The 11,238-nt window shown below is 31.3% G+C and overlaps 2 protein-coding genes across 3 annotated transcripts; both read left to right on the top strand.

Annotated features, from left to right (window-relative positions):
• The first annotated feature begins 252 nt into the window (after window positions 1-252).
• Window positions 253-1,301, top strand: LOC111888328 (uncharacterized protein At1g27050). The gene is made up of 2 exons (XM_023884492.3): window positions 253-674; window positions 859-1,301. Exons 1-2 carry the CDS (start codon window positions 324-326, stop codon window positions 1,138-1,140), a joined length of 633 nt encoding a protein of 210 aa, XP_023740260.1. The 5' UTR covers window positions 253-323; the 3' UTR covers window positions 1,141-1,301.
• A 4,887-nt stretch (window positions 1,302-6,188) lies between these two features.
• On the top strand, window positions 6,189-8,866 carry LOC111888327 (ultraviolet-B receptor UVR8). 2 transcript variants are annotated; one of them, XM_023884488.3, is made up of 10 exons: window positions 6,199-6,345; window positions 6,459-6,522; window positions 6,774-7,116; window positions 7,207-7,359; window positions 7,486-7,644; window positions 7,728-7,889; window positions 7,988-8,119; window positions 8,267-8,344; window positions 8,430-8,528; window positions 8,612-8,866. In XM_023884488.3, exons 3-10 carry the CDS (start codon window positions 6,930-6,932, stop codon window positions 8,794-8,796), a joined length of 1,155 nt encoding a protein of 384 aa, XP_023740256.1. In that variant the 5' UTR covers window positions 6,199-6,345; window positions 6,459-6,522; window positions 6,774-6,929; the 3' UTR covers window positions 8,797-8,866. The 2 variants fall into 2 exon arrangements, with proteins under 2 accessions (XP_023740255.1, XP_023740256.1); XM_023884487.3 differs by lacking the exon at window positions 6,459-6,522 and having other exon boundaries at window positions 6,189-6,345.
• The last annotated feature ends 2,372 nt before the right edge of the window (window positions 8,867-11,238 follow it).

The raw sequence follows: 11,238 nt of genomic DNA, 5'->3' as shown, positions 1-11,238 counted from the left end.
TAGAACTCATGCATGGTCACAAAAGGACCTTAAAGATCGAAACTTTACTGACATAGGGACACATTTAGCACTAAGGGTGGCAACCCTAAGACTAGAACTCATGCATGGTCACAAAAAGACCTTAAAGATCTATAGTTGTGCCTTAAAAAGATACTTTTAATAAACCACAAGGACCGATAATGAAATTTTGTCATTAATAAATTGTAGCATATTTCCAATACATTTAATATGATATATAAGTCAGAAAAGAATAATTCAGTAATTTAGCTTGAAAATAGCCCCGAATTTCATCCTACCACCAAACCACAGATCAGAAACGCACCATGAATAACAGAAAGAGAGATAAACCCTATTTCTCCCGCCACACGCCCTACAACTTCCCCAAACGCCGCCGCCCTCTCCCTTCCGATCCGGCAACCGACGGCGATGACTACTTTGAAGGCAAACCAACATCCTCCGGTAACACCAACACTGCAGTCGTCGTCACTGGCCTTTCCTCCAACTGCTCCGTCCTTGACCTCAAGTCCAGATTCGAGATCTACGGATCGATTTCCCGAACACGCATGGATTCCGGCGGTGTCGCCAACATCACCTTTCGTTCAAGAGATTCTGCTGAATCCGCCATCGCCGCTTCACTTGATCCTTCCTTCGGCATCACTCTCCATTCCATTAGGGTAACTCTCAATTTCACTCATTCGATTAAAAATTCACATAAATTTACTTTCCTTACAGAAAAAATTATGTACGAAAAGGAGATCCTTTGACTGGAATGAATATCTTCATCAATTAGGTTTATAATCTGACAAAAGATCAGATTTCGATAGAAAACTAAATGAATGATATGTTGTAATGTTGTAGGTGCAAGTGATGTGGGCGAGTGATCCAGTGCCACAATGGAGAGAAGGGGTTAAGAAGAAAGAAGCTTATTCATCGTCATCAAAGCTATTGAAACCAGAGTTGCCTCTTAGCAGACATGGAAGAGGGAACAAGCTTGGGTCTGTGATTGTGAACTCCAGAGATGAAAAGAAAGATGGTAACACAACCATCAACAATGCGATTGAGAGCAGTAGTGGAAGAAGAAAAGGTCTGAATCTTCCAATAAGAGGTAGGGAAATTGTTGCTTATGATGATATTTTGTGACATTGATGCTCAAATTAAAGTATAATTCTGATAAGATGATTTGTACATCAAGAAGTTATAAGACTTGTATATTGTTCTTGATTTGAAGGATTCTTGAAGTAATAGTCTAGAATTGTAAAAGTTTGTAACATCATTAATAATAAATTGATGGGGTTTTGATTTTTGAGTTGTGTTAATTTGTAATAATTTGTTTGGATTTTTATTTTATGTTGGCTAATTCTTGGTTTCATTAAAGGTGTAGATTTTGTTGATCATCAAACTGTGACATTTTGGGTAGTAGGATAAATAGAGCTATAAATAATGGGGGTGATTTTTGTAATCTTGGTTCTTGGATTTAGGTATAAGATGGATGTTAAATGATTTTACAAAGCTTGTTGAAAAATACTACTTTTTAGAGCCTTGTGATTTTTTACTTCTTTTTTTAATATATATTTTAGTCATAATCAAGTTTGCACAAATGAGTAAGCTAATGAATTTAATAGCCTTATTAGTGGCAGACCTAATAAAAGGTCCACATGAAAATCATGTAGTTATGATATTATGAAATAAAACAAAATTTGATTAAAAAGTTAGGAAGAACATGCTACAATATTATAGTATTTGATTAACCTAATTTCTTAATATTATATTTATTGATTTATTACAAATGTTCAAATTGTCAATTTGTCCAAATCTTTTTTAACCTATTTAAACATGCTTTAACAATTTTAAATTATATTTTTACCAATCGCCTATTATACCTTTATCATAAAGATAAATTTAAAATATCATTTATATCGTTTTGAAAATTTCAAATTATCATATTACCTAAATTGTTGTTTTAATCGTTTTTTCATATAGAACTAACCCTAATAATGCCAAAGTTACAACTATCCTTTCTGGCCATGTTATATCACTAATTCACTATCACTTTCTATGATCAAGGGATGTCCTTTTCCACCTTGACAAGTGTTTTTCAACATCCAAATCATTTTTCATTCTCGAAAAAAATATAAACTGAACTCTCATTTTCTCCTCCATTAGAATAACTATATTTATTAGATACTGAGAAAACATTATCACATCTTCTATCCGAAAAATTACATCATGTACCTCAAAAAAACTACATCACAATTATTTATTCACATTGAATCAAGAGTTATAGGGGACAGGGTATAATGGTCAAGAGATTTGAAGGATTGCAATACATCAAATCGGCTTCCATCTTCCAAAGCCTATATTGGTGAGTCTTTTCTTTGAAGTTTTAACACCCCGTCCCGAGTTCAATTTAATGAGAGAAAAGAAAAGAAATGGGTGGAAGTGAGAGGAAAATAAAAAAAATTGGTGTTCCTGAGTTTCATTAAAGAAAGTAAGTGGAAGGAAATGAAAGGATCACTTTCCTCCTAACTTTCCTTCCGATTTGGAAGAATTTGGAGAGAAAGAACAAAATGTTTAACTTTCCTTCCACTTCTCTCAAACTCGGGAACACAAAAACAAATTTATTTTCCTTTCTCTTCTCTTCTTTTCTCTCGTGACTTTCTTTTGTCTTTTCTTCTTTTCTTTGCTACAACTCAGGAACAGGGTTAGTTACCACTGACATGATGATTAATTGATTTTCATGTTTAGCCTACTCAAAATAATACGGGATAGAGGATACTACTTAACATTAACACAACAAGCAAATACAAGCCAAAACTAATCAATAAATCAAATGCCAAACAAAATGAATTAAAGGTAATTAGATGTGGGTAGATTTCTCCATTATATCTTCTACTCTGAACTGAGTATTGGTTTTTTAATTTTTGGTACTGTCGAAGGTTTCCAAAGAAACCATCGTATCCCATATGTTTGTTGATATCACACATGTTTAAAAATATGGAGTATGGTCATTTTTTTAATAATTATTATAAATATTAATTTACTTATTGGCCTATGAACAATACCCAATACTAAGCTACCGGCTTAGGTGGTTTAGTTCAAGTCCGGTTCGTTGATTTTGAAGGCCCTATACAAACTGTAACAGATTGGCCCATATATATATATATATATATATATATATATATATATATATATATATATATATATATATATATATATATATATAACATAAAGATGTAAATTGTCTAAAAAGTATATTAAATTAATTAAAATAGGAAAAATGTAATTTTTAAAAAGTTGAGGGGATAAATATATAATTTTTAAAAACTGATTATGTATAGAAATTAGATTGTTGGACAAATTGTAAAGTATTGAGCATAAATGAAGGGCTGAAAGTGCAAAATAAGTGAAGCTCACTTTAAGTTAACGGAAGTGAAAAAGTGTGGTAACAGGACTCAAACATACGTTCATCCGGAATTGTAAGCGGAGGATGTAGCTCTTTACCACCTGAACCAAATCAATTCTATGTTCTTACTTGAATAATATAATATATATTAACTATTTAATCACACAATTTCGTAAAATTTCGGGTCCTATTTTTTTCGGGGCCCTGTGCGACTGCATTTGTTGCACATCCACAGGGCCGGGCCTGGTTTGCTGCAGCTTCAATACCATTATCATGAATTTATAATATGAAAAAATAAGTATAAAATATTCAAAAGGTGGTACAAAAATTATTTAGGCAAATATAATATTTTGAAAATTTATAAATAATTCCTATTCTAATAAAAGAATAGTTTTATTCTCATTTGGACATGTGTCATTCTATTAGGTTTCTTAATTAATGCATATGTTATTCTCTTTTTGCTATGTGTCACCCTATTATTTAATCCAATTAATGCATGTCATTTATCAACCTATTGATTATTCATTTCAAATTTCAAAATTTAAATTTACCACTCTAAGTACATTAAATTAATAACATTAGAATAAAAATTAAAATAAAATTAATACAAATTATAAAGTGATATAATTTCACATATTTATTTAAATCAATGATTATAATTTCATATAACTAAAACAATCTCTTAATTAATAATTTATTTAAAATAATTGATTAATAACTTTGAGTTTTTATAATAAAAGTTCAATTACTTTTGTAATCGTGATTTCCACGGGTTATAAACTAGTAAATATAATATTTAGAAGTTAGGCTGAATAAATGTGATATTTTTATATTTAAAAAGTTCATATACAAAATTTTCCCGAAAAATTACATTGACATTAAAAATGATAAAAGACGTTACATTTTATAACTATTATCTACCACAAGTTTAATTGTGAAAAAGTATCCTTCAATATATGTGGATAAACACCTTAAACATCTCTTTGGCCCACTTAAAAGATTTTTGTGTGTGCACTGTCTTTTGAGTTGATGTTGCTGGTTTTGCAACAACATAGATAATAACCACACCTCGGCTAGCTTGAGCACTAGACCTCTAAGAACAACTCATATCAATAGTGTCTGTACATGGCATAGTTAGTAAAAAAAGAACACCTTTAATCATGTTGTTAAAAATCTGTAACATATTTGTAATGAACAACCCCCAACAAAAAATATATATCTCATATTAAATCTTAGTATCTTTGTTCGACATAATTGTTATAAGTTATATATTCCTACTCCCATCATAAATTTTGCCACCCTAATAAGACCATAATAATCCCAATTGGAGCAAACGTGTTATTGAAAAAAAACATTGGAGACAGGTTGAGAAATTTCAATCAAGGTTGGCAACATGGAAAGCAAAAACACTATCGTTTGGGGGGAGTTTAATGTTAATAGAATCTGTCCTGAATAGTATACCTACATATTACTTTTCTGTCTTTAAAACTCCTATGACATAACTGATGAATTGGAAAAGCTAAGGCGTAGATTTATATGGAGTGGTGATGATTCAAAATCAAGAATTCATTGGGTTTCTTAAGAAAGGATTGTAGCTTCAAAAAAGAAAGGCAGGATTGGAGTCAAAATCTTCTCACTAAATGGTGGTGACGATTAAAGCTAGAGAAAGATAATCTATGGAAAGTATGCATAGATAGCATGCATAATCTAAAGAGGAAACCAGTAACATACATCGCAAAAAAATCCATCACGAGAGCATGGTGCAACATCCAAAAGGCCATTATAAGTCTTCAAGAGACCCAAATTGATCTAAACGTGTTGTTTTCTCTAATCCCTTATTCCAACATGGACATCATGTTTTGGAAAGACATCTGGTGTGGAAGCATAACACTCCAAGAATCAACAATTCAACCTTTTCGTGGCAATGGAAATCTCACAAACATATGTTTGGATTAAATATATGAAATCTCTTGGTTGTGGTAGTTAGGTAGATTAGAGTATCTTTTCTTTTTAATTTTTTTTTTTTTATAATCTACAATTGTAAACAATCATTGTACTCTTTCACGTGCCCCACGTATTGGCTATGTGCTAATCGTGGTGGCCTTTTATTACACTATATGTTTGCCGTTTTTAAGAAACTAATAACATAATATCGTTACAAATGGTGATCTAGTATCTATGGAAATATGTAAAACATATATAGGAAAAAAAAACAGCATTCTCTTCAAATAAAAACTACAAAAGCCTATAAACTATACAACAAAAACACATAAATAAAGGCATTAGAAACTAAAAAAAAAACAAGTTCTCTTCAAATAAGAACTACAATAGCCTATATACTATACAACAAAAACCCTTACGCCTCATTCCCGAGTTTAAGAAAACAAAAGAAAAGAAGAGAAAAGAAAGTTACGAGAGAAAAGAAAAGAAAGGAAAGGAAAACAAAATTTTCTTTTGTGTTCCCGAGTTGGAGATAAGTGGAAGGAAAATAAATCATTTTCTTCTTTCTTTCCAAATCCTCCCAAATCAGAAGGAAAGTTAGGAGAGAAAATGATCCTCTCATTTCCCTTCACTTCCTTCCATTTTCCTCCTTTAATGAAACTCGAGAACACCAATTTCTTTTATTTTTTTTCCATTTCCACTCATTTCCTTTCCTTTCTCTTGTTAAGTTGAACTCGAGAACAGGATGTTAAATAAAGGAATTAGAAACTTAAAAAAACAGAGTTCTCGTCAAATAAAAACTACAAAAGCCTATAGACTATACAACAAAAACCCATAAATAAAGGCTTTACAAATTTACAACTATCTTTTGGAAGTCAAATAAAGGAAATCAAAAGTCAAAATTGAGACCATAGTTATAGTATGGGTACCCTGTTGCCATTGATGCACGAAAGTGAAGAAGCTGCAAAAACAAGCTTTTGATTCTTAGACCACTCTTCAAGGTATCATATTCCCCATCTTCTGATAATCTCATACTCCTCTTTCCTCTTCATTTAGGGTTTTAGGGTTTACTTCTATAACTTTTTGATTTATGTAAACATCTATCACACTTTAGGTAAGTTTGCATTTTCGTGGAAGAAATCTGATACGCGAAATAGAACGTGTCGTTCGATTGATGGGTAACTGTATCATGCTCCCTTATACTGCGCATTTGTATGAGAAGAATAATCATCAACGAAATTGAAAATGAACATACGTAGATTTTTAGAGTAACGGAAATTTCTTAATGCATAAAATACACTTGTTGCTTGATGAAACACTTATGGAAAAGCAATCACCTGGATTGTTGCACATTAGGTCCTAATTTTAAGTTATTTGTGATTTGAGTTTCTAGTGTCGAACTTATCCATCTGATTAATGTGTTTTTTAGGCATCCAACCTTCACAATATCGATCATAATCAAGTTCTGTTCATCTTCATTGACCAATGAGATTAACACTCGTATGATTCTCAAATAACCTTGATTTATAACAAACATATTTCTGGAGTTTAATTCACCACTTGATCACAAATAAGTAAAACCAAAATGGAAGCAAATGAAAGAGTGAAAGATACAGAAGAAGAAGAAGAAGTATGGAGTTGGGGAGCAGGTACAGAGGGACAACTAGGAACAGGCAAGCTTCAAGATGAACACCTTCCTCAACTTCTCCATATCCTTCCTTCTTTATCTCTCCTTTCTTGTGGTGGGGCCCATGTCATTGCCCTTACACCAGGTATCCTCTTCTACCTCCCTTATTCTCCCCTTATTTACATGTATGCCATCTGTTTTTATCTTTATGCAATCGTTCTCTCTTTCTTTACAGATAAAAAAGTGTTGACTTGGGGAAGAGGTACATCTGGACAACTTGGCCATGGAAATCTTGTCAATAGCTTAGAACCAAAAATTATTGATGCTTTAAATGAATTCAATATAACTCATGTCTCAGCTGGATGGAATCACTCAGGTTTTGTTTCAGGTTTGTACTCACTTGAGAGTTCTTGAAAGTGTTATTTTTAACCATATTGATCTTGTTCTTGAGTTGCAACAAAAAAACCTAAACCACATAACATGGTTAATCTGATTTGTCTTTATTTGCTTTTAGAATGTGGACAACTTTTTACTTGTGGAGATGGGCAATTTGGTCAACTTGGACATGGTGATAACAAGTCACAAAGTTATCCAGTCAAAGTCTTATTCTTTTCATCCAAACATGTTGACCAAATTGCATGTGGGATGCGTCATTCATTAGTCTTGTTGAAAGGTAATCTTGATGGTTGTGATTTGTGAGTATTCTTTTATTATCCATAAAAGCTTCTTTCTTTGCTTATATGATTGAATTTTTAGATTATGGAGACCAAATATATGGTTTTGGATATGGAAAACGTGGTCAATTAGGAATAATTAACAAAGTCAAATCAATAAATCTTCCACAAAGTGTTACTGGATTGAAGGAAGTCAATGTTAGTAGTATCATTGCAAATGGAGATCATAGTGCAGCATTATCTGGTTAGTGATAGTAATAATTTAAGTTAAAGAAACTTGACATCTCATTAATAATTTCTTTTCCATTTATTTTTAATATTTTAATCACATTTTGTTGTTAGAAAATGGTGATTTGTACACTTGGGGAAGAGGGTTTGGAAGTAAAGCAGATGTGTCTAGTCCCAATTTAGTAATTTCACCATTCTCATTCACACAGGCTGCCCTTGGTTGGAATCATGCCTTAATATTAACAGGTACAATTTAAAAAAATCAAATATATATATATATATATATATATATATATATATATATATATATATATATATATATATATATATATATATATAAAATAATAAAATATTGTCATTGTTTATAAATTATTGTAACTAAACTTATTGCAGATGAAGGGGAAATTGTTATGCTAGGTGGCAGGCATCATGGGGTTCTTAACAGCCTTCAAAAGGACAATTCAGTCAACCGTATGTACCAAATAAAGAAACTCATAACACAAACTTTTATAAAATTTATATATATATTTTTTTTATAATCTTGTTTGATTTACAGAGGATTCAAACGAAGCCCATGTGGAAAAAATTCATGGACTTGATGGGATAAAAGTTGTTGGAATTGCATCGGGATCAGAGCATTCTGTCCTTACAACAGGCAAGAATTTTGGATTTATATATTAATTATTATTATTTTGCATCTTTATTATTAATTAAAAAAAATGTGTAAATTTTGTGTAGAAAATGGAGTGGTGATGACATGGGGGTGGGGTGAACATGGTCAACTTGGATTAGGGAAGACATGTGATGAGATAAGTCCACAAGTTGTAATATTTGGTCAACATCAAGATATGACATCAAAGGTGTATTGTGGGAGTGGTTTTACATTTGTTGTTAGGACTTTGAATCATGGAATGGAATTGTAAAGGATTGGAATTGAGAAAGTAATGGAATGACCGAATAAGATTGGAATTGCAATTGGAATTGGAATTGGAATGGGTTGTTGTATTGTTTATCATGTTTGGTTTGTTTTCAAATATGGAATGATTCATTCAAACATGGTGTTGTTTGTTATTTTATAAGTAAAGTGATTCAGAAGAGAGTAATGCTATTTTTGTAAAGTAAAATTTAATTAAGAGTAAATTACGTGAATGGTCCCTATGGTTTAGGATAATTTGCGTGTTTGGTCCCTAACTTATTTTTTTAACTCGGAAGGTCCCTAATTTTTGTTTTTGTTACGCGTTTGGTCCCTGTCTTATTTAAAAAGACTATTTTACCCTTGATTTTTTAATTTATTTAAATAAATAGACCCCAACCACACCTCCTCACCTTACATTACATATCCCATCATTTTTTCCTATTTAAATAATAGTTTTTTTAGATAAGATAGGGACCAAACGCATAACAAAAACAAAAAGTAGGGACCAAACGCATAACAAAAACAAACTGTAGGGACCTTCCGAGTTAAAAAAATAAGTTAAGGACCAAACGTGCAAATTACCCCAAACCATAGGGACCATTCGTGTAATTTACTCTTTAATTAAAGTAAAATATAAGTATCACTTATGTATGGAATAAGCTTCATGTAAATAATTTAATGTTCGTTTGAAATATATTCTATATAGTTTTACTTTGCAATTATGGTACCTGGTTTCAATTGTTCTACGATTTTTGTTATTAAACTTGCAATTTTGGCGCTTAGCGTATAGCTATAGGGACCAAAAATGTTACTAACTGAGAATAGGCAGAAAAATTGCAAGATAAAACGATAGTCTATGGACCATTCATATTTTAACAAACTTTGGGACCAAAAAGATAATTTACTCTAAAAATTGAATAGCATAAAATACCAAAGAATCTTAAAACAATATTATTTTGAAAAGATATAGATATAAAAATTGTTTAAATAAAACTTTTTAGACCACTAACTCACACACTCCTTACTTTACTCCTAAATCTATATTTTCGTCTCATGCAAGATTTGAAACTTTAACATTTGGTTGAGGGGCACCTTCTATTAATTCCTAATACCGCTAGACAACATGACATTCTACAACGGGTTTCCTAATCAAGGCAACTTTCTTTTCTACATCATATGCTTATGTATACTCAACTTATGTAGTAGAATTGTCATATTTGTCTTGCTTTCAAACCCTTTCATCTTATAGAAGTTCATTTAATAAAAAATAAATTCAAACATAGACTTGAAATCATCTATGTCAGTTTACAAGATCTCATCCATGTAACCTCTTAAACACAACTCCTCATCAAGTCGTCCATATACTAAACATGTATATTTAGTCTTTCACAATTACTTAAGAATGTTTTCACGACCATCTAGTGACTTCCACATAGATGAGATTGGTATGTGTTTGTCACACTTAAAACATAAGACATGTTAGCTTTAATACACCACCTGACATATATGATAGATCCATGCGTTTGGAATTTTACTCATCATGACTTGTGCGGAAGTTTGTTTGTTGTTATGTAAACGAATTCGCTTAAAGATGACTCAACCTCTTTGATAAAACACATCGTATATAAAAATACCGTAGGTCGATATAGCTTCCATTAATGCATGGCTATTTGTTTTGGTAATTTCACATCATTGATCAATTGCATTAACAACAAATTAAATACAATACAAAGCCAATCAACTAAATAAAGGGATAAAGAAATATATATATATATATATATATATATATATATATATATATATATATATATATATATATATATATATATATATATATATATATATAATTGACTCTAAATATACAAGAATAATGTATGTCCGTTAATATGCCCACACAGTTTGATCAGGGAGGTTGAGAACGAATATTCAAGTTGTTTCTGACATCCGTGAAAAGAGAGATATGAAGTCCCTTCGTGGATATGTTCACAAGCTGAAGTATGGAAGGTACATGATGAGCGTGTAATTGGATTGTGTCCATTTTGTGATGGACAAAGTTGATGTAAATATCGACATATTTTGTTCTTTGATGTTGCACAAGGTTGTTATATAGGTAAACAACACTTCACATTATCATAATACACAATAATAACCTTACCAAGTAGTGAATGAAGTTCTCGAAAGAAGGTTCCAGATCCAATGAGTTTCAACAACATTTGCAACACACAATCGTAGCCTTACCAAACATTTTTTTTTCTATTATACTTGATATTAAATTTATTCGATCTTCCCATGATTGACTTTACGTGTGTCTTTTGACTTAGAGCATCGACTACAACATTAGATTTTGTGCATTATAGTTGATTTCATGGTCATAGTCACTTATATCCACATACTTTCTCTCATGTTCAAGTATTTTTTCTAGTGGAAGAAAATTATAAAATTTTGTGAT

The sequence above is a fragment of the Lactuca sativa genome, chromosome 3 (assembly GCF_002870075.4).
Source record: "Lactuca sativa cultivar Salinas chromosome 3, Lsat_Salinas_v11, whole genome shotgun sequence".
NCBI lineage: Eukaryota > Viridiplantae > Streptophyta > Magnoliopsida > Asterales > Asteraceae > Lactuca > Lactuca sativa.
The sequence above is the reverse complement of the archived record's forward strand: the minus strand, read 5'-3'. Positions and strand labels throughout refer to the sequence as shown.

Excerpts from the sequence above, each read along its gene's own strand:
- LOC111888328 (XM_023884492.3), top strand. The coding sequence starts at position 324 with ATGAATAACAGAAAGAGAGATAAACCCTATTTCTCCCGCCACACGCCC. Across the intron at positions 675-858 it reads TCACTCTCCATTCCATTAGG|GTGCAAGTGATGTGGGCGAG; the intron begins GTAACTCTCAAT and ends GTAATGTTGTAG.
- LOC111888327 (XM_023884487.3), top strand. The coding sequence starts at position 6,930 with ATGGAAGCAAATGAAAGAGTGAAAGATACAGAAGAAGAAGAAGAAGTA. Across the intron at positions 7,360-7,485 it reads TCACTCAGGTTTTGTTTCAG|AATGTGGACAACTTTTTACT; the intron begins GTTTGTACTCAC and ends ATTTGCTTTTAG. Across the intron at positions 8,345-8,429 it reads AAAGGACAATTCAGTCAACC|AGGATTCAAACGAAGCCCAT; the intron begins GTATGTACCAAA and ends TTTGATTTACAG.